Consider the following 19,376-nt stretch of genomic DNA (forward strand, 5'->3'; position numbering starts at 1 on the left):
CAGTAAACATTTTTAGTAAATAAAGAGAAGTAAAATCAATCAAACTTGAAACATCTATTTCTCGACAGAAACCAAAGTTATTTTTGGGCGTTTGGAAGGTTTATATATTTTTCAAGGTTTACTAAATAGCTAAAGAGGTCATAAACTTAAATTAATCGTTAGAAGCTTATAGAAAAATCGTACGGGTAAAGAGAAGCCAAGTGTAGCAAAAACCTTTCCATCCTGATTAATTTTAGTTTAAACTCAATGTCAATTCCAAGCGTATACAAACAAATAATATCTTTGTTTATACAGAAGAGTACGTACGTACACCTTTCAATATTCGTATTCCTAATCGAAAACCCTTAGTATATATATATATATATATATATATATGTTTATATCAATATTCAATTGTTTGGACTTGCTGATCGATGTAACGCCAACATAACGTATTAAACTTTCAGCTACAAGCGTTACAGTCAACAAACGTTTACATCTAGGTTATATTGGTATATTGCATAGCCACATAATTCTAATAGTCTGACAAGCTATTTTAACATTAAATGCATACCTATAAGTATGTTAATAGTTTACGTATTTTATATGTAAATACTTTCAACAGTACGATTCGGTAGTTAACTTTGAGATAATTTTCGTTTGTACAACAAATCTCATTTGAGATCAGTAATATAAAAATAAGAGATAGTATTTGGAAATTAAAGGCAACAAAACTGAAATATAAGTTTGTATAGTTATTGTATACAATATTGCTTGGCTAGGTAACTGTTTTCTAATATATGTATGACACACCGTTTAAGAAGTCGGACTGTCGACCTGCACATCCATAAGTTCTTGCACTATCCGGTACTCATGGCAGTCTGGACATAGCAGACGGCCATTGGAACGGTTTAAGCGCTGAACCTTCTCGTGGCAAACGACATGAACCAGTTTGAGGTTCTTTAACGAAAATATTTCAAGGAAGTACTCGAGTACAGAGATGTCGACCACTTGCTTCTTGTGCAGTAAGCACTTGCGCTGCGGATGGCTAACAAGGTCCTCCACATTTACCACCAGGGCAGGAAGAATCGTGCGGCACAGTTCAATTTGGTGGTCCAGGTTCCAGACCTGAAATAAAATGAGATTCTCCCGCGAGGCATACGGATTAATGGTGTGCTGCATGGAACAGCAGTTTCCGTTTTCTGAGAAAGCGCCCTGGCAATAGAAGTCACCCAAGTCCGAGCATAAGGACACGGACCACTCGTCGAGTATGCAGTTTTCTTTGGTGTACTCCTTGATCACCTGCCGTAGTCTCTTGCTGGGCAGACTGCCGGCATCCGTTTCTTCCTCGCCCAGCTGCTGGTGGAGGAACTCGTGTTTTTGCTGGCACTTTCTGTCAAACATCATGGAGAAATAGTCGCAGCCGATGAGCAGGTATCGAAACTGCTCCAGCACCGAGTTAATCACCTGCCTTGCCTTGGCATTCTGACGGTACAAGGGATTCCGGGTCAGCTCCTCCTTAGCCTTATAGTAGTAGCCGCGTACCCGTGTCTGTGCCCGCATAGCCATGGCCTCCTCCTTCGAATGAAAGCGTTCCTCCCCGCCTTCGAACCACTCCACGTGCTCGGCCTTCAGGCTAAGGTGCGCCTTGGTGTTGTCGAGGACGCGTCGCTGTTTCTGGTGCTCGTACTCCGTGATCATGCGGCGGAACTTCTCCGGATGCTGTTCGATAAAGTCGTAGAAAATATCGGCCACCTTCAAGAGTGGTGATTGCTGCCGCATCTTTTCAAACTCAAAGTCGGCATCTAAGAATATCAGTGATAAGTAAGCGATTGAAATTCGCGGATGATTCGCGCTCACCTGTAGTAATGACAGCATCGGGTCCAGCCACAATGAACAGGGTCTGGGCGGGCAGACTGTTCAAATACTCATCATCGGACACTTCAAAGCCATCGGATGCCAAATACAAATGCAATTGGATCAGCTGAAATAAACAAATTGAATTAGTTGAACTGCCCTTGACATGGCCCAATTATAACGAGGCCAGGGTGACGGAGTGTCTCGACCAAATTCCTGGTTCAGTGGCCTTCAGCTTGTGTGTTTTTGGCTGAGCAAGGTCGGGCGAACGCAACAGATGGTTAGCTCCTAAGACAGGACATGCGCACTGGCCGCAAATGGTGGCATTGAAAGAGAGCCAAACAAACGCGGAAGCCACTGCCAGGGACGTGGCCTTGAAACTGCCAGGGCCAGGAACTTTCTCTCCAAAAAAAGAGTGGGTGGGTATTTTTCTGCGCGCTTTTAGACAGGAGTTTTTCCTGCTTTTCTTACCGGAAACTTGCTATTTGCCTTTGTTATCAGCATTTCCAGGGAATTGGCTCCAATGCCGTATTTTCTGGTCCGCTCGTTATCAGTAACCTTGTAGCCACGCATTGGAGCACCTGCTGTTTGCCTGGATTCGGATGAGATTACATCCTTGAGAGCTCCTCCAGGTTTCTGGCTGCTGTTGTTGTTCTTAGGACTGTTGCGTGTCGTTGGTGCCATGATTGCATCTCTAATGTAGTTGAGCATCGTGCTGGCTCATGTCAAAGTCAAATTTAAAGTAAAGTCCTTGCAGCAAGTTTCCTTTTAAGCGGACAAAGCAAAATAAACGAAGTGTACAGTGTTGGGTGATGGCAGACTTTTTGTGTGCTGAACAACGCCACAAATGCGTCCTGACTGCGATAACATAATAATAATAGCGAATTACTTAATATTGAACAATATTGTTGAATATTAATATTGTAATATAATCTTTATTTAATATTGTCTGGGTTGTTTATTCTCTATTAAATTGTATTACAAACCAAAAATAAAAAATCATCTGTTGAAATCATCTTGAATTTAAATCTTTAATCAAAAAACTTCTTTAAATAATTTTATTTTGTAAAATCTATTTCGTATAAGTAATTTTCAAAAAAAAATTGAATGATATAATAAGAGAAAATACCTATATTCAGCTAGTAAATGGCATCGAGAGTAGACTTGCCACCTCTATTGATGACTTTTAACGTTTTCCAACACCGCGTTTTGCATTAGAAAACAGCTGTTCGGGCAAATAGTTTTTTTGTAAAAAGTTGAGGAAAAACTACAACAAACGTAGTTTTAGTGTACCATGAACTGGGCTGCGGGCTCTGCGTAGTCCGTACGCCCCTCGGAACCGCGAATCGAGATGAATCTGCGCCCGCGCTGCCGCAAGTGGCTGCCATTGGCCACCCAGCAGCTTCGACTGCGGAACCTGGCGCGAATTCAGGGCTTCAACATTGAGTCCGGGCCGCAGGAAAGGTCGTTGGAACAGGTGGAGCCAGAAGATGTGCTCCTCTACTACACTCTGCACACGGACAGGGACAGCGAGCCATTCTACACCAGCGAAAAGCTACCGCAGCGTCACCAGCAGCAAAAGTGGGCGGAGATCTGTACGGATGACGAGGCCTGGCGGAAAACCAATGCGCAGTGTGTCTGCGTTAAGGTGTGGAAACACTTTGCGGCGGAGAGGAGAGACGGCCAACCGGCTGAGACTGACTACAAAAATAAAAAGATATGCGGGTATCTAAGAAACTTGGCTTACAATCTAAAACTCCTTAATACTTCAACTATTTCCAGAAGATCCCAGCTAACGCCCAGCAGGCTGCCACGCCCACCCGAACTGCTCCTTACCTGGGGCGTCTACTTCTCCGGCCTTGTACCCCTGTCACCTCTCACACTGGCCCAGTGCGGCCAGAATTGTCTGGTTTTCCAGTTAAATGGCGAGCAGTTTGCTTCTCCGTCGATGATAAGCGAGCAGGGCTTGCAGTCGCAGCTGATATTGCACTACCAAAACTATGCTGCGGATGAGGAATGGGAAGAACCGCGGGATGAGGGCATCAACTCCCCGGCCGTTAGCCGCAGCTCCAGTCCCGTGCTTCGGATGAGCACCATGCGGCACGCCCAGCTGAAGTGCCGGCAGCAGGAGATCCGTCGCAGCAATAACCTGGACAAGCTGCTCATGCTGCAACATCTGCAGCGTTTGCAGCAGCAGAAACAGCGTCAAATGGCAGAGATCTGCCGGGAGATCGCACGTCTTAGTGTGCACTGTGTGACCAGGAACGAACTGCGCCTGAAGCCCCGCACCACATCCCTGTCAGGCGACCACCCAGCCCACCATCACCATTCCATGGGCCGCGCCCTGAGCGTGTTGCTCGCCGAGCAGCAGCAAATCGCGCCCCTCACGCTCTACAATGCCCAGCAGCTAACCAAAAGGATCGAAGCGTTAAGGAGCCAGCAACGGCTGCTCCAAGCGGAACGGGAGACTTTTCGACAGCGCAACGTGCGGGCCCGTCAACGACTGGGAGAGATGCGTGAACAACGTGAGGCACTCCAGGAGCAGCTCCACCGTCAACGGCATCGGCTGGAGCAGGAACGCCTAGAACTGCGCACTCTGGCACCTCAACGTCTGGCGCAGCGCGACCAAAAAAGACAGATAGTTAGACAGGTGGGCGATAGAAAGTCCCAGGACTATAATGTCAATAATAACCATTAATAACTCTTTTGTGAAGGTGGAGCGTCGAATGTCTACTCTGGTGCTGGAGCTACAGGAGATCTACAACATCAAGAACGTTGGCGAACAGCAGCTAAGCATCTGCGGCATCGCCTTTCCCCACATGGAGCAATATACGAGCGACTCCCGCCAGGCGACGAACGCGCAGTTGCTGGAAAACGTCTCGCCGCTGGCGGTGAGTGCGGCTCTGGGCTATGTGGCCCATTTGGTGCAGATGCTAGCCATTATCATGGATCGGCCGCTGAGGAACCGAATTCTTTACGAGCCATCGCGGGCAAGGATTGTGGACGATATCAAGGAGTTGACCTACACCACCCGGGAGTAAGTAAAATCGGAATGTAAAATCGTGGTATCAATTGGTTTATGTAACAATCCGTTACTATATCTTTAACCACAACCCAAATGCTTATTCAGAAAAAAATGTCATCAAATATGAAAAATAAAATTTTTTTACATATACAAATTAACATGTTTATTTCTCGATATCCCATTGCAGATTCCCCCTGTATACGCGCTCCATTTTGCCATCGCAGCAGACCAAGTATGCCATCTATTTGCTGCGGCAGAACGTTTCCCAGTTGTGCTTCGAAATCACCGGTCACTGCGATCTACGCAATACCATTGGAAATCTACCGGAGCTGTTCAAAACCCTTCGCTACATCGAACGAACGCAGAGAGATGATGTCGACGAGCGGGACGGACATAAAGACGATGTAAGTGGTGGAGGAGCACGCCTGGCCAACGGGCTGACTGCACCGCACCTCTCGCAATCACACTCGTCGGTGGACATAAACCACGTGCCACTGCCGACAAGCGCCAATGCGGTCAAGGATGCGTTCCTCCAGCAACTGCTGCCCCCGGGCGTGAGTCAGGCCCTGGCCATCGAGGGCTATGCGTCAACACAGCGGTAATATAATAGACATTATCTTCAAGTAGATGTTTACTAAATATACTTTACATATAGTATTGAACAAGATTTTATACTATAAATGACTAACTTAAACTTTCTTTATGGATAAATGGTACAAATAATAATGAATCAGGCGAATTTATATATATTAGTTGCGAAATTCCTGAATGACGTCAAATTGTCAAATTAATCCTTTAATTTGTTGCAGCATTTGTCGTTCAGTGGGCTCCTATTCGGATGGTGAGGACGATTTTCGGCCACGACTGGAGCACAATTATTCAAATTCGGACTCCAACATAACGCTGCAGACGGAGCGTAGCTGAGGAAGTGCAGTTTACCCAAATATCTTATATCCAAGAAATCAGCAGCCTGCTCTAGCAGCAACATTTTTGGATTGGTCGCGTATTAGTTGGAAATAATTTGATAACTTTTAAGTTATCAATGTCAACGGTATGGTATATATGGTCCATTGCGGGCATATTATTTTTAGTTGTTTAAGATCTCTGTGTAAATTCCTGTTTATTGTTTGTTTGCTAATGTAAGCTACGAATAAACAATTAATATTTTATACACTTAGAATGTTCAATTATATTTGTTGGGACTAAAAAGAATATCTTTGAGTAATCGTTAAGCCACAGAAAAGGGTTTCCGTACTTAATTTTTGTTTGTTTGATGCTTTAATGATTCCGAGTTTAAATGTGCCGCCTATTAGTGTTGAAAGGTGTGCAAAGCAATTGTTGCTTTATTACATAGGCGTACCCAGGAACATTTTTTGGTTGAATAATGAACACTTTAAACGGACTTTTTTTTACTACTTTTTTCTATTTCATACAGAACAACTTAAGGTATTCATTGTTACAGAGATTTTAAGTGTCCCCCAATCAAAAATTAAAATTTAACCAGCCACGACTCAGCCAGTGTTGCACACCGTACCTTGCCATTAACAGTGCTCTGTGAAGCCAGCTGATTATCGCTTGGCCAAAATTATTTTGCTGGCAACTTGCGTCCGGGTCTTGGATGTTTTTCGGGCGATTTCCTGGCTAATAATAAATAAAAAATGTGCTGGCACAGGCCTAAAGCGGGGCCAATGAAAGTGCAATAATTGTTTCAATGAATGAAAACGCGAAAAGCTTTAATTTTAAGGTGCTGTTGAAGTGTGCGAGTGTGTGTGTGTTTGGCCCGGGCCTTGGCCTTTTATTTATCGAATTGGTATCAATTAAAACGCTGAGCAATAAAAAGCACTCTATGACGATTTGGTAGCCGGCACCTGTTTCGACCGATAAGCGGACTGACTGTTGGAATTTCACTACGGGGAATGCCTGTGATTTACGCGTTTAACTTTATCGTGTTTACTCTTCCTGTTTACAGCTCAAACAAAAAAAACTCAGGTGTGATAAGGTGACTTTTACACATAAATTGCTCAATGGAAACGTGGCAGTAGGGTTATAAACTTACCCGGCATTTACGTTTGTTTGGATAATAAGAAATAACTAATAGTGAGAGAAAAAGTGCATATCTAATTAAGAGTTAAATAAGTTCAATTCAGGCGCCAAAAGTCAACACCTGCCTTTGCTCTCTTTTTTTTGACTTAAGCTGACTACTCTCTTAAGCGCTCTCTTAACTTGACTTAAACCTAAGCTAACTACGCTTGCACTCTCTTTGCGTCGAAAATGACGGAGAATAGTGTGCCGCTACGTGATTTCGATGAAGAGAGTGAAACGGACTCGGAGACGGAATTGCTCATACGCCGTGATGTCCCCAGCGGAAACAAAAACAACAGCAATCACAGGGGAAGGCGGCGTAAAAGCTCGTCGGGCTACAGCGGCGGCGACGTCGACGCCGGCGTCGGGAGCTCTGCCGCCGGCGCTGGCAGCTTTCTGGGCAATCTCTTTGGAGGCAACAGTTTTGGCTCTGCCGCCGGCCAGATACGTTATAGAAATGAGCGGAGTCGCGAGCGCGCCAAAAACTCTAACGGCAGCTACAGCAGCATTTCGAAACTGGCGCAATTAACGCACACATCAGCGGGCGTCGCGGGGGCGGGGGCGGGGGCGGGATCGGGAGCGGTCGGTGGGAGTGGCAGCGGTAGCGGTAACGGAGTAATCACTACAGATAATGCAGCAGCGGCTGCAGCCTCAGGGGATCTCGGCAATGGCGGTACGCACAGCACAGTCGTCGATCCGGAAAGCGGCGCCTCCACGGTCTTCTACCAGCACAATCGGCGGAAGAGCAAGAGCCGCAGCATTGGCAACGTCTGCAAGTTGTGCCTCTGCAGGTGAGTTCACTTTCGGTGCGATCCGTTACCATCCGCCAACGCTGCGTATGCGCAACATTTCCATTTCACTGCTGCAATAGTGTTGGCGCGGGAGTTATGGGAAAGTAAATAGCAAGACAACAGCTGTTCACTAGCCAGCAAAATATTTGTAAACTCAAGTCTCACACAAAGACAACTAGTAAAGATTTTAAGAAAAAAGGGAGGGCCGGGACTTATAAACAAGTAAAACGCTTCAAAAAATTATATTTTTTTGTTAGCTTGATTTGTTTTAAGATTTGTATTCTTTTAATACTTTTGTTTTTAATAATTTAATAAAGAATAGGTGATTAGCTAAAACTTCTTCACAATTAAAATTCTTAAATTAAAACATTTTCAATTGGACCCAAATATTTCATCATTTCTGATTGCATAAAACCAGAAATCTAAACTATGTAAAGGCCCTTCATAAATGTTCTCTCAAAGTAAATATTATTATCTTAGCGAAAATTCAACGGATTATTTAAGAATACTTTACAATAACTTTTGTTAGTGCTTTGTAAGCAATACTTTGAATTCAATTCTTTTAAACACAGCAGTACACACATACAAATAGTTTTCCTAATAATTCTATAAATAAGCTAGAATATTAAATATGAGCCTACAAAATCAAGAAAAACGTTGACCTCTCTCAGCCATTCTATCACTTTCACAATTAAACAGAATTATACCGAACAAGTTGTTGTTTCGCTTTTGGCACTTGGAATTTGTTTATTATTGTTTGGCCCGAGCAAAATCTTTTTGCGGCGCATATTGGTAGAGGCTTCCGAAATGAGTAAAGCGAGCCAAAATTTGATGTGTTGCAATTTTATGTTACTTTTAAATTAGATCTTTTACGAAACACATTTCCAAGAAGATGATTCTAGCCGAAATGCGAGTGGAGATGTATGGGCAACACATGACAAATACAATGAATGCATCTGTTTATATGTATATACGGCGATTCCGAGATATATTTTTAATTTACCTAATTAGAGAGGGAAACAGAAGAGAACTTTTGAGAAAGGCCGCACATGCGAGCTGGCGAACGAGCACACACGTCTGGAAGTAGATCGGAGAAAGAAAATTAAAAACATTTCGGTTTCCGCGACGAACTGCAAATCGATAAACGTGACGGGACTCACAGACGTCTTTCCACGTCTGCGGGGAAGATCTGAACGAATGGAAATAATAACAATAACACGGCTATAAATAGTAGACCAAGACAAGACAGCGAGTGAGTCGGGTGACAAGGCAGAAAGTAAACGCAAACGTGGGGGGCCAACATTTATTTTCTTCCAACACCCACCGAGCGTAGAGGTGGAACTATAATTGCCACAAAACTTTGTAGAAAAACGCACAACTCCACCCGTTACCTGTGCATTTTTAATCGATGTTTGCCGTGTGACTTGAAACCCGATTGGTGGGCGAGCAAAAAAAAAGCGGCTCAAGAAGTCACCAAGAAATGCTAAAAATTCTGAAACCAGTTCCCGCGGTTCCTCGGCTGGTTTGTGTACGCGTTGTTGTTTTCAAGGTTTCTAAAAAATACAAACGAGTTGCACAGAAGAAGTCGCTTTAGGGCTTTTTTTTTTCGGTCAGACGCTGCTTTTTGTTTCGAAAATTGAAAGTTTCTCTACTGGTTGGTCGTGGCTTATCAGAATCGGGTCGATTGTCTACCAAATACAAAACGGAGTCACAAACTCCGCAATGCGTCATTTGATCGGACTGATATAAAGTTTAAATCCAAGAATTCCATTGCTCAGAGCTCAGTAAAAATACTTTATTATTTAAAAGTTATTAAGCATAAAATGCTTTCAAACTAATTCGTATTTAAGCAGAAAAAATTGTGACAAAGCAAAGCATTTATTAAAAGCAAAATAGTTACTTTACTGTGGGAAAAGCAAATAAATTTCATGTAACATATGTATGTATCTTTCGTCCATGCCATTATTTGTGTACTTAACCGAACTATAGGGTCGTACAAGTTATAGGTATATAAATGTTTACAATTTACAAAGTATTTTTGTTGAAGATATATTACGTCTCATAAAATTAGTATGTGTGTTGTGTGCGGCACAAAAGGCGGATTTCATGTTTATCAGTATTAAATAACATATTTTCTCGTAATCCAATGCCCCAATGTCATCTCTTTATTTTCAAGTGAGTATTTTATACGTTAAAGACCACTTATCGCCCTCTGACCACGAATATGTTTTGAGGCCTTTACAGATTCAAGCTCTCTTCAATTTTCGACACCCAGCTTTTGTGAAGGCTTTTTTACGCAGAGCCTAGTCATTCGCCTGTTTGAAACTTTTCTTGGGTTTTTCGTTTCATTTTCGGCGCTCAACTCCGATTGCCGTTTCGGTTATATGAGGCTCAAAGATTTCGACAGGCCGATTAGAATTGCAAAGTGAGGCGCCATGCGGCACAGTTCGCTGGTGTGATTGTTGCTGCCACAGTGGCCAGTGGGTTGGAACCAACTTGGCGTTTAAATTTCCCTGATTTTCCTCCAAACAATGGTAGCGTTCCTGTGTTTGCAAACTAGGTTATATAGGAAAATATTCCATTACCCCATAAAAGATTGCTGATAACGTTTCAGTTTTAGTGTTATTTAAAATAAAAAATATATTTTTATTGCTCCCGCTTATTTGGTATACAACAAAAAAATACATTTTTAATATACTGTGTTTTTATAGACATTCATATATTGCTTTTGTTGCTCCTTCAAGAGTGTAATAAAATCTTTAAACCTCTTTCATAAGTTTTAAGCGATCCGAATCAATCATACTCGAGCTAATTGGAATTGCATTAAACATAGCCATTGCACACTGAAGACAGACTTTTCCCAAGCTTTGCTTCCACTTTGCCGCATGCAAATTAGTCCGCCACTCCCCGTCCCCTCAGCTCGCCCACAAAACGCCACAAACTGTCAATGGTAACGCCTAATGTTATTATTTTCTAGTCGCCGTTAGCTGTTTATCTAGTTGTTGCTGTTCCGACTAAATGCAAATGGTTGGGTAAAGAAAAACGAAGGGAAGGGGATGAGCGGTGAAATGCGACAACGATTGGCGCCCTCAACTTGGCCTGGCATTGTTTTCCACCCACCGCCAATGTGGGTTAATAACCAAAAGCCAGAAGGCAGCGCAAGTCACACAATTCATAGCTCACCTATTTTCATTCCGGTTACCCGTGAAAGAGTATATTTTGTACACGTGTTTCCACTCCCTAAGCAACCATATTTGTCTTTTTCCGCAACAACCAAACATATGTGCATAAAATAATTATACCCAATACCTGGGCCACCATTCAGTTATTTTCTATACAAAACTCGTTAATAATTTATCGATGTCGGTATCATTAGTATTTAGGTTTCAAATTCGATTTCACTTAATATGGTTAAGGATGGTGAAAATTGGTAGATATTGTCACTTTTACTTTGTATAAAACTCATTCGCTTAAATTCAATGAATAATTTAAAATATTTTTCTTTTGTTTTTATTATTGCTCTTGGGTGATAATATGTGAGTTTGTCTTACCCGATATGTTTATGCCGGAAATTTGACAGCATTTTGTAGAAATATCAGTAAACAATATCCCAAAATCAGCCATACGTATATCTGTAGATATTTACTTGACTGAACTACAAGATTTGTAAGTCAATAAATATGACCCAAAAACCGAACTATACGAATTTCTTATTTTAAGTAATTTTAAAGATTTTTTTAAACCCTAAATAAAACTCACTTAACACTTATCTTTGGCACAACTTTGTAAATTAGTTTCCTTGAAGTGTGACACACAGTCGTTAAAATAAATTGGTTGAGGGAGTTTGGAAGAGAAGCGATGAGTAACCACCATTTGGTGATGCATAAATTACACAAATCATGTACTCAGTTTTTCAATCGCTTTTTGAAAATAACTATTTTCAGTGAGAAATAGTTTTCTCTTTGTGTTTCTGGCGTTTTATTTTCTCTTGTTGTGCGGTAAACTGTGTTTTCGTTTAATGACTTACTATAGCAACAATATTTGATTTTTAATATGTTGATAAGAATTATGCCGTATTATTGGATGGATCTTACTATCAGGTTTCTGATAACAATATTTGTAACGTAAAATGGTTGCCTTAATAGATAACATATTGTGGGTCATAGAATAAATCGTACAATTTGGCGTATACAAATAGGGACCCTATTTCAAACACTTTTTTCAATTTGTCACCTATCAATGATAACCCAAATCATTTCCATTGTTTTATTTGAGGTTAAAGAACAATAATAGTTTTTTTCGTTAATGAACCATAGCCAAATCGCAGATAAAAACATTTCTCTAATTACTGCCATCAAAGGGCTAACATTTCCATTAAAATGTATAAAAAATTAAATACCTAGGGTTAATCTCACAAAAATTTAATTTATACCAGTTTATCTGTGTTAGGTGATTTTAAATATAAAGCTTAAATGGTTTAATTTTTAAAATAGGCTTATCAAATTGGATTTGAAAAAGATAATTTATTTGTCTTGGTTAGTAAAAAACCAGTAGAAGAAAATGATATTTAAAATTAAACAAAAAATGGTTGTAGCTTTTAAAAATTTGCAATGCAGTAAAAGTACACACTTCTCAATAATGGCAGCTGTTAAAAGGCTATATTTAATGGGAAAGGCGGAAAACAGTGTTTGCCAGAGCAGTGCTATGCAATCGAATCTGCTGAGGTCTACAAATCGTTTTGAAATTTCCAGTTAATTACTCAGAACGAAACGAATTGCGGCAATTGTTTGTCATGGCGACTGCATTTCAACTCAAATAGAATGCAGGAAGCCTCAGCTGATCACATTTCGACCGATAAGCGCGATTTGCAAAAGGAAAAAATGCATTAAAACGCATCTAGGCGTATTTAACTAGCGTGACACACTTTTAGATTATGGAGAAACCTGAAGGCTTTGACAGTAAAAGCGCTGACTTTGAAGTGCAACGTGAGTCACTCAGGTGAGCTAATTCTGCTGGCCCTTTTGTTTTCTTTCTCTGTTGCAGACAAGTCGTTGAACTTTCGCTTGAGCACTTTTTGGCAACTTTTTCTTATGAGATCATGACACGAAATAGTCTCGCCAACGAATGTGTGTATGTTATATTGACAAAACTTCGAAGCGTGCTCTATTCGCACACGCCTAGCGCAAGCGGCCAAGTAGAATGGCAGTAATAAAAAGCTGTAAAAAAACGAGTTTTCTGCTTGCAAACAAATAAGAGGAGCAGCATGGCGCTGATCTAAGCAGCTGAAACGCAGACGCCCGACATGAGCTTATTTAATTAACATCTGAGTGCTAACGAAAGCGACGAGAAGATTGCGATTGCTCACTGAGCAATAAAGGGGCCATCATTTTTAACTGCCTGTCTGCTGGGTAATTTGAATTACGCGCCTTTCGTAGCGTTGCCAGATGCGTGGATAAACATCTGGTGTCAGCCCTGGCAAATCGAAACATATGGTTGTCTCATTCTCCCTTATTGATTTCTCTTGGGACTCAAAAACAGGGTTGTTAATCGCGTAGACGACGCAGTTTTCATACGGAATTTTCACATTCGCATTTGTTTTGTGCATAAGAATTTCACCTAATTAATTTTTATTTTAAAGTGCCAGGGGATGCGTGTGCCATGAGCCGCGTTGTTGATTATGTGAGAACGGCAGACAGAAAACAGCGAATCGAAATTGACGCTGCAGTTGCAGAGAACAAAGGCCGCAAAGGCTGCATTAGCAATAGACTAACACAATAATTTACCAGAGCTTCAATATCGCAAATCTCGGCCAGCGAAAATGGATGATGCTACCTCCCAGAACTCGGCTGCAACGCCAATGACGCGAGAGAATATTCCGCTGCTGAATCGCCAGCGGAACCGCTGGTATCTTTTTAGGTATGAATCATCAATGCTGTCCCACTTATGTAGGGGGGATTTTCTCGTTTTCTTATCAACTTTTTGCAGTGCACTTGTGCCAAACAATTACTGTTAATCGGTTGAGTTTGGGGTGCTCTCGCTTTAACTCACGGAAAGCCTGGCTTTCCACCTCCCACTTGCGCACTCACTCACACACACCCACACACTCCCACACAGATGCATACACATTCCCATGATTGTTGTTGTCGTCTGGATTTTCACTTTTGCTTATTTTTCGAGTTTTTATTATTGATTTTCCACTCAAGGTCGCATACTCTTTTTATGGCACTCAGACTTTGTGATTGAAATTTAAATTCGCTTGGCGAACCACTTGATACCTAATAGGGTTTTCACATCAGAATATTAACGTTAAAGGTTCAACAGCTATTGAAAGCGCCGTAAAACGTTTATGGTTCGTGGGGATTTGTTTAAATATGGAATCAGTAGTTTCAATTACCATATTTATTGTATACTTAATGTTAAAAATTATAAATGATAACATTTTGTTTTCAAATGCATGAGTAAACATTACTCATTGTAATATACATGTTTGGTAACAGCAAAAACTGGAAATTTCTGTTCATTTGAATTTTAAGTTGTTTTTAAGTACAAGTTTAAGAGTTCATTTGAATCATTAAATTAAATGTACATTATTATTTTTTAAATGTTACACAAGAAAGAATTTCCTTCTAATGCAATTTAGTCTGTTAATATGAAAATCGATTTTTTTAATAATGTCGGTGATTATAAAAATCCGTTATTTTCAAGTTTCAGTTGGAAAAGTTCTTTGCAGACTTGAGAAGTTTGTGAGATAATAAATTTCAACATTTTTTTGACACCTGTTTTCGTCATGTTTGGAAATATTAACCAAATTCTTAGTGAAACAACAAGCAATACAATTCGATTGATAAAATCGCTCAAATGACTAAGGCTTGAAGATCGTTTTATGATTTTAAATTCCGTCAATAAAAGGGTTTTATGGGTATCTGGGGAGATCGGTTGGAAGGATGTTCCTGGCTCACATGCTGACAGAGACCAGCGCAATACTGATTCTCGTCTGTCTTTACAGCTGCTGGCGCAAATGGTTCCGGCCACGCGAACTGAGGGCCCGGACCGTCAATCTGGGCCGGGTCAACACGGAGAAGTTCCCGCCAAACGAGATCCGGAACCAGAAATACAACTTCATTACCTTCCTGCCGCTGGTGCTGTTCGAGCAGTTTCGCTTCTTCCTCAACCTGTATTTCCTGCTGATGGCGCTGTCGCAGTTTATTCCGGACATCAGGATCGGCTACCCGTACACCTACTGGGGACCGCTCGGCTTCGTCCTAATGGTCACCATTTGTCGGGAGGCTGTCGACGATCTGCGCCGCCATCAGCGGGATCACGAGGTCAACTCTCAGAAGTACAAACGCCTGTCGGCCACCAACGGCAGCGGCTACGAGATGGTACCCAGCTCCAAGCTGAAGGTCGGTGACATAATAATTGTAGAGAAGAACGAGCGGGTGCCCTCGGATCTGATCCTGCTGCGCACCAGCGATCGCAGCGGATCGGTCTTTGTACGGACGGACCAATTGGACGGAGAGACGGACTGGAAGCCCCGCTTGGCCGTCCCATACACTCAGAAGCTCAGCCGCGACTCGGAGCTGCACAGCATCGATGCCAGCTTCTACGTGGAGAAGCCGCAGAACGACATTCACAGCTTTATTGCCACCTTCTGCATGGCGGACGGCAGCGAGGACACCGGTCTCAGTGTGGAGAACACACTCTGGGCGAACACCGTGGTGGCCGCCGGCACAGCCACTGGAATCGTCATCTACACGGGTTGCGAGACGCGCAGCGTGATGAACAACTCACAGCCGAGGTCCAAGGTGGGCTTGTTGGACATGGAGATCAACGGATTGACCAAGGTGAGCTTATATACTTAAATAATTATTAGGGATTTATTTTAAAGTGTTTAAATAAATCTGATCATGTAGTTCTCTGATTAGCCATGAAGATGAAATAAAATCTCATCTCTTTTTAACTTCATCAGGTTCTGTTCTGTGCCGTGCTGGGCTTGTCGCTAGTCATGATGATGCTAAAGGGATTTGGCGGCCCGTGGTACCGATACATGTTCCGTTTTGTGCTGCTCTTCTCCTACATCATTCCAATCAGTCTGCGCGTTAACTTGGATATGGGAAAGGCCTTCTACTCGTGGCAAATGCAGAACGACTCCAACATACAGGGAACTGTGGTAAGATCGACTACCATACCGGAGGAGCTGGGCAGGATCTCGTACGTGCTGACAGACAAGACGGGTACACTAACCCAAAACGAGATGGTCTTTAAGAAGATCCACCTTGGCATAGTCTCACACGATGCGGACACCTTCCATCACATTGGACAGATGATACAGAAGCTGTCGGGGAACATACTACAACAGCAACAGGGCAGCGTATCCAGCTCGAGCAGCGGCGGGGAATCGACCAAACCAGTCATGTTCGCCGGCAATAGAATGCGTCGTCCGGAGGGATGGCGGGAATGGGAGGCGGTGCGAGCTTTGGCCCTGTGCCACAATGTTACTCCGGTGAGCGATGACGAGGACAACCGATCCGTGTCCACGGCATCGACCGTCACCGGAGGTAACAACTCGCCCACCAAATCTGTGATAAACATCGAGGCTCCTGGCAGTACGGACACGGAGCATCAGTATCAGGCTGCATCCCCAGATGAGATAGCTCTGGTCAAGTGGACTGAGCAGGTGGGCCTGACCCTAATTGCCAGAGATCTCAATACGATGACTTTGCAGGTGAAGACCCCCAGCGAAGACAGTAAGTAGCCCTATAAACCCTCTTTAGCTGCAACTAATATCAATTCTCTCTCCTTTCCAGATGACATTCTTCTGCATTACCAGATCCTGCAGTTATTCCCCTTCACCAGTGAGAGTAAGCGGATGGGTATTATCGTACGCGAGAGCAAATCAGGCCAGATAACATTTTACCTAAAGGGTGCTGACGTGGTTATGTCCAGCATCGTGCAATACAACGACTGGCTGAGCGAGGAGTCGGGCAATATGGCGCGGGAAGGCCTTCGCACGCTTGTGGTGGCTAAGAAGGTGCTCACCGAAGAGCAGTATTCCGACTTTGAGACCCGCTACAATGCTGCTCGACTCAGTATTACCGATCGCGTCGCCAAGGTGGCGGCAGTCACGGAATCCCTTGAGCGTGAGCTGGAACTGCTTTGTCTAACGGGAGTGGAAGATCGCTTGCAGGAGAACGTGCGTCCCACGCTGGAGCTGCTCCGCAATGCCGGCGTTCGCGTTTGGATGTTAACGGGCGACAAGCTTGAGACGGCTTGCTGTATTGCCAAGTCATCGCAGCTGATTGGCCGGAATCAGGGACTGCACGTTTTGCGTTCCGTTAAGACTCGTACCGATGCCCATCAGGAGCTAAACAGCTTCCGGCGCAAGCAAGGGCATGCACTGGTCATTTCGGGCGAGTCCCTTGAGGTCTGCCTCCAGTATTACAGGCCAGAATTCCTGGAGTTGGCCACGGCCTCACCGGCCGTTGTTTGCTGCCGCTGCTCGCCCACTCAGAAGGCCCAGGTGGTGGCCCTCATCCAGAAGCACACAGGCAAGCGAACGTGCGCCGTAGGAGATGGTGGCAATGATGTCAGCATGATTCAGCAGGCGGACGCTGGAGTTGGAATTGAGGGACGCGAGGGAAGACAAGCCTCGCTGGCCGGCGATTTTAGCATTCCGCAGTTCTCACACATCGCCAAGCTCCTGCTCATTCACGGCCGGCGGAGCTACAAACGCTCGGCGGCCCTCTCACAGTTTGTAATTCACCGCGGTTTGATCATCACCACCTTGCAGGCGGTCTTCTCGGCGGTTTTCTACCTCAGCTCGGTGGCCTTGTACCAGGGCTTTCTCATGGTCGGATATTCGACACTGTACACCATGTTCCCGGTGTTCTCATTGGTGCTGGACCAGGACATCACATCTGAGACGGCAGTCACGTATCCAGAGCTTTACAAGGATCTGTCTAAAGGACGGAGTCTAAGCTACAAGACCTTCTTCATATGGGTACTGATCAGCATATACCAAGGCGGTGTCATCATGTATGGGGCGCTGATACTCTTTGTGGACGAGTTTATCCACATTGTGGCGATCAGTTTCTCTGCTTTGATCATGACAGAGCTTATAATGGTGGCTCTCACTGTGCGCACTTGGCATAGGTAAGTCTTGGACCTTTTTTAAACTTTAATTACACGAACTTGTGTTAAAAAAAATAATTTTTGTTGGTTGATACTTTTACCTTTACTATTTTATAAAAATTAAATTTTATTACAATGCTTCCTTTTTCAGGTTAATGGTGCTAGCGGAACTATTCAGTTTAGCGCTTTATCTCATCTCATTAGCCGTGTTACATGAGTATTTCGGTAAGCTGCTCTTTTAATCCTTTCAATAATTTTATAATAATTTGAGTTCTCTACGTTTTAGACTGGGAGTTTATTTGGTCGTACGATTTTCTATGGAAGGTTTCCCTCATCACGCTGGTTTCCTGCTTACCATTGTACATAATCAAGTTCTTGCGTAAAAAATGTTCGCCGCCCTCTTACTTGAAGCTCTCTTAGATGGTGGCTTTTCAAAAAATTTACAAATTAATTCCTCCACACTTTATAATTATCATTGCGTTCTGTTCACAATTTAAATTTTCTTTATTATTTAGCACTTGATGCTTTGCTTTTAAAACTGAGCAGAAATCTTACAACTTTCATTTGTTTTTTTCAATACCCGCAATTTACCCCAAATATACGTGATATCAGGTTAAATTCCCCATCATCGGCACTACACTTTTGCTTGATGATATTTTTGTTTAATTTGTAAAATTACACAAAAAACAGGAGGCAAAGTGATTCGATTATTGTAATTCAAATTAAAATGATTCTTATTTTTAAGCTTGAGGCGTATCAGTTTCAATATATTTCAGTTGTGTATACCTGATTGTATTTGATTAATATTTAAGTCGCAGAAAACCAAATTATGTTACTAATTATTTAATGATAAAATAAATTAATAATAATTGTATCTATGACTAAAAATTAAATCAATTACAATGGTATAAAAAGATGTAAAACGAAAAATAGATTTTGTATAAGGATTTAGAAATCGCAACGGATTGTGAAATAAAAATTAACATATATAAATTAGTGTAAAACAAAAATGGCAACCCAAAGTTTTATTATACTTTTAGTTATTCTGAAATTTGATCACGGCGGAAGATCCGAAGAAAATCAACTTTTGCTTCAGTTTTTTGACCAAACTCCTGGAAAATAATGGTCGAATGCTGGAATGTCATACCTCGTAGCAATCGTTATAAAATTTCCAATCATATATGTATAACATTTATAAAATTTCAAAATGATGAACCCCTTATGAAAAATGCCAAAATCCGAAATATCCGGAAAATTCAAATTTATTGCGGTTTTTTGATCAAAACCATGGGAAATAATGGTCGCACGATGGAATGCCATACCTCGTTGAATTCGTTATAAAATTTCCAATCGATTGGCATTCACAGTTAAAAAATTTAATTTTGGTCGATTTTTCGCCAAAAAAGATGAACTAACCCCTTATGAAAAATGCCAAAATCCGAAGGATCCGGAAAAATCGACCTTTTTTGCAGTTTTTTGATCAAAACCATGGGAAATAATGGTCGCAAGAT

The 19,376-nt window shown here is 42.4% G+C and overlaps 3 protein-coding genes across 6 annotated transcripts; 2 read left to right on the forward strand and 1 right to left on the reverse strand.

Moving 5' to 3' along the window:
* Positions 1-80: 80 nt before the first annotated feature.
* LOC108041213 (DNA fragmentation factor subunit beta) lies at positions 81-2,638 on the reverse strand. The gene is made up of 3 exons (XM_017119072.2): positions 2,308-2,638; positions 1,840-1,963; positions 81-1,784 (listed from the first exon to the last, which is right to left on the reverse strand). The coding sequence occupies exons 1-3, from the start codon at positions 2,545-2,547 to the stop codon at positions 796-798; spliced, it is 1,353 nt and encodes a 450-aa protein (XP_016974561.2). The 5' UTR covers positions 2,548-2,638; the 3' UTR covers positions 81-795.
* Positions 2,639-3,029: 391 nt separating this feature from the next.
* On the forward strand, positions 3,030-6,034 carry LOC108041210 (UV radiation resistance-associated gene protein). Of its 2 annotated transcripts, none has more exons than XM_017119070.2 (5): positions 3,030-3,561; positions 3,622-4,486; positions 4,551-4,873; positions 5,049-5,459; positions 5,671-6,034. In XM_017119070.2, the coding sequence occupies exons 1-5, from the start codon at positions 3,188-3,190 to the stop codon at positions 5,783-5,785; spliced, it is 2,088 nt and encodes a 695-aa protein (XP_016974559.2). In that variant the 5' UTR covers positions 3,030-3,187; the 3' UTR covers positions 5,786-6,034. The 2 variants fall into 2 exon arrangements, with proteins under 2 accessions (XP_016974559.2, XP_016974558.2); XM_017119069.2 differs by having other exon boundaries at positions 3,031-3,561; positions 3,619-4,486.
* A 400-nt stretch (positions 6,035-6,434) lies between these two features.
* On the forward strand, positions 6,435-18,881 carry LOC108041209 (probable phospholipid-transporting ATPase IIB). 3 transcript variants are annotated; one of them, XM_017119066.2, is made up of 6 exons: positions 6,435-7,734; positions 14,741-15,578; positions 15,704-16,481; positions 16,542-17,886; positions 18,017-18,090; positions 18,152-18,881. In XM_017119066.2, the coding sequence occupies exons 1-6, from the start codon at positions 7,133-7,135 to the stop codon at positions 18,283-18,285; spliced, it is 3,771 nt and encodes a 1,256-aa protein (XP_016974555.1). In that variant the 5' UTR covers positions 6,435-7,132; the 3' UTR covers positions 18,286-18,881. The 3 variants fall into 3 exon arrangements, with proteins under 3 accessions (XP_016974555.1, XP_016974557.1, XP_016974556.1); XM_017119068.2 differs by lacking the exon at positions 6,435-7,734 and adding an exon at positions 12,653-12,732; XM_017119067.2 differs by lacking the exon at positions 6,435-7,734 and adding an exon at positions 13,265-13,650.
* Positions 18,882-19,376: the final 495 nt, after the last annotated feature.

The sequence above is a fragment of the Drosophila rhopaloa genome, unplaced genomic scaffold (assembly GCF_018152115.1).
Source record: "Drosophila rhopaloa isolate 14029-0021.01 unplaced genomic scaffold, ASM1815211v1 contig_2, whole genome shotgun sequence".
NCBI classification, from domain to species: Eukaryota; Metazoa; Arthropoda; class Insecta; order Diptera; family Drosophilidae; genus Drosophila; species Drosophila rhopaloa.

What these genes read in the sequence shown, in the direction of transcription:
- LOC108041213 (XM_017119072.2), bottom strand. Translation starts at nt 2,547, where the DNA reads ATGCTCAACTACATTAGAGATGCAATCATGGCACCAACGACACGCAAC. An exon ending in AGGCAAATAGCAAGTTTCCG is followed by an intron (nt 1,964 to 2,307) that starts GTAAGAAAAGCA and finishes TGTTTATTTCAG; the next exon opens with CTGATCCAATTGCATTTGTA. An exon ending in CGATGCTGTCATTACTACAG is followed by an intron (nt 1,785 to 1,839) that starts GTGAGCGCGAAT and finishes TGATATTCTTAG; the next exon opens with ATGCCGACTTTGAGTTTGAA.
- LOC108041210 (XM_017119069.2), top strand. Translation starts at nt 3,188, where the DNA reads ATGAATCTGCGCCCGCGCTGCCGCAAGTGGCTGCCATTGGCCACCCAG. An exon ending in AAAGACAGATAGTTAGACAG is followed by an intron (nt 4,487 to 4,550) that starts GTGGGCGATAGA and finishes TCTTTTGTGAAG; the next exon opens with GTGGAGCGTCGAATGTCTAC. An exon ending in GGCTATGCGTCAACACAGCG is followed by an intron (nt 5,460 to 5,670) that starts GTAATATAATAG and finishes AATTTGTTGCAG; the next exon opens with CATTTGTCGTTCAGTGGGCT.
- LOC108041209 (XM_017119066.2), top strand. Translation starts at nt 7,133, where the DNA reads ATGACGGAGAATAGTGTGCCGCTACGTGATTTCGATGAAGAGAGTGAA. An exon ending in TGCAAGTTGTGCCTCTGCAG is followed by an intron (nt 7,735 to 14,740) that starts GTGAGTTCACTT and finishes CTGTCTTTACAG; the next exon opens with CTGCTGGCGCAAATGGTTCC. An exon ending in AGATCAACGGATTGACCAAG is followed by an intron (nt 15,579 to 15,703) that starts GTGAGCTTATAT and finishes TAACTTCATCAG; the next exon opens with GTTCTGTTCTGTGCCGTGCT.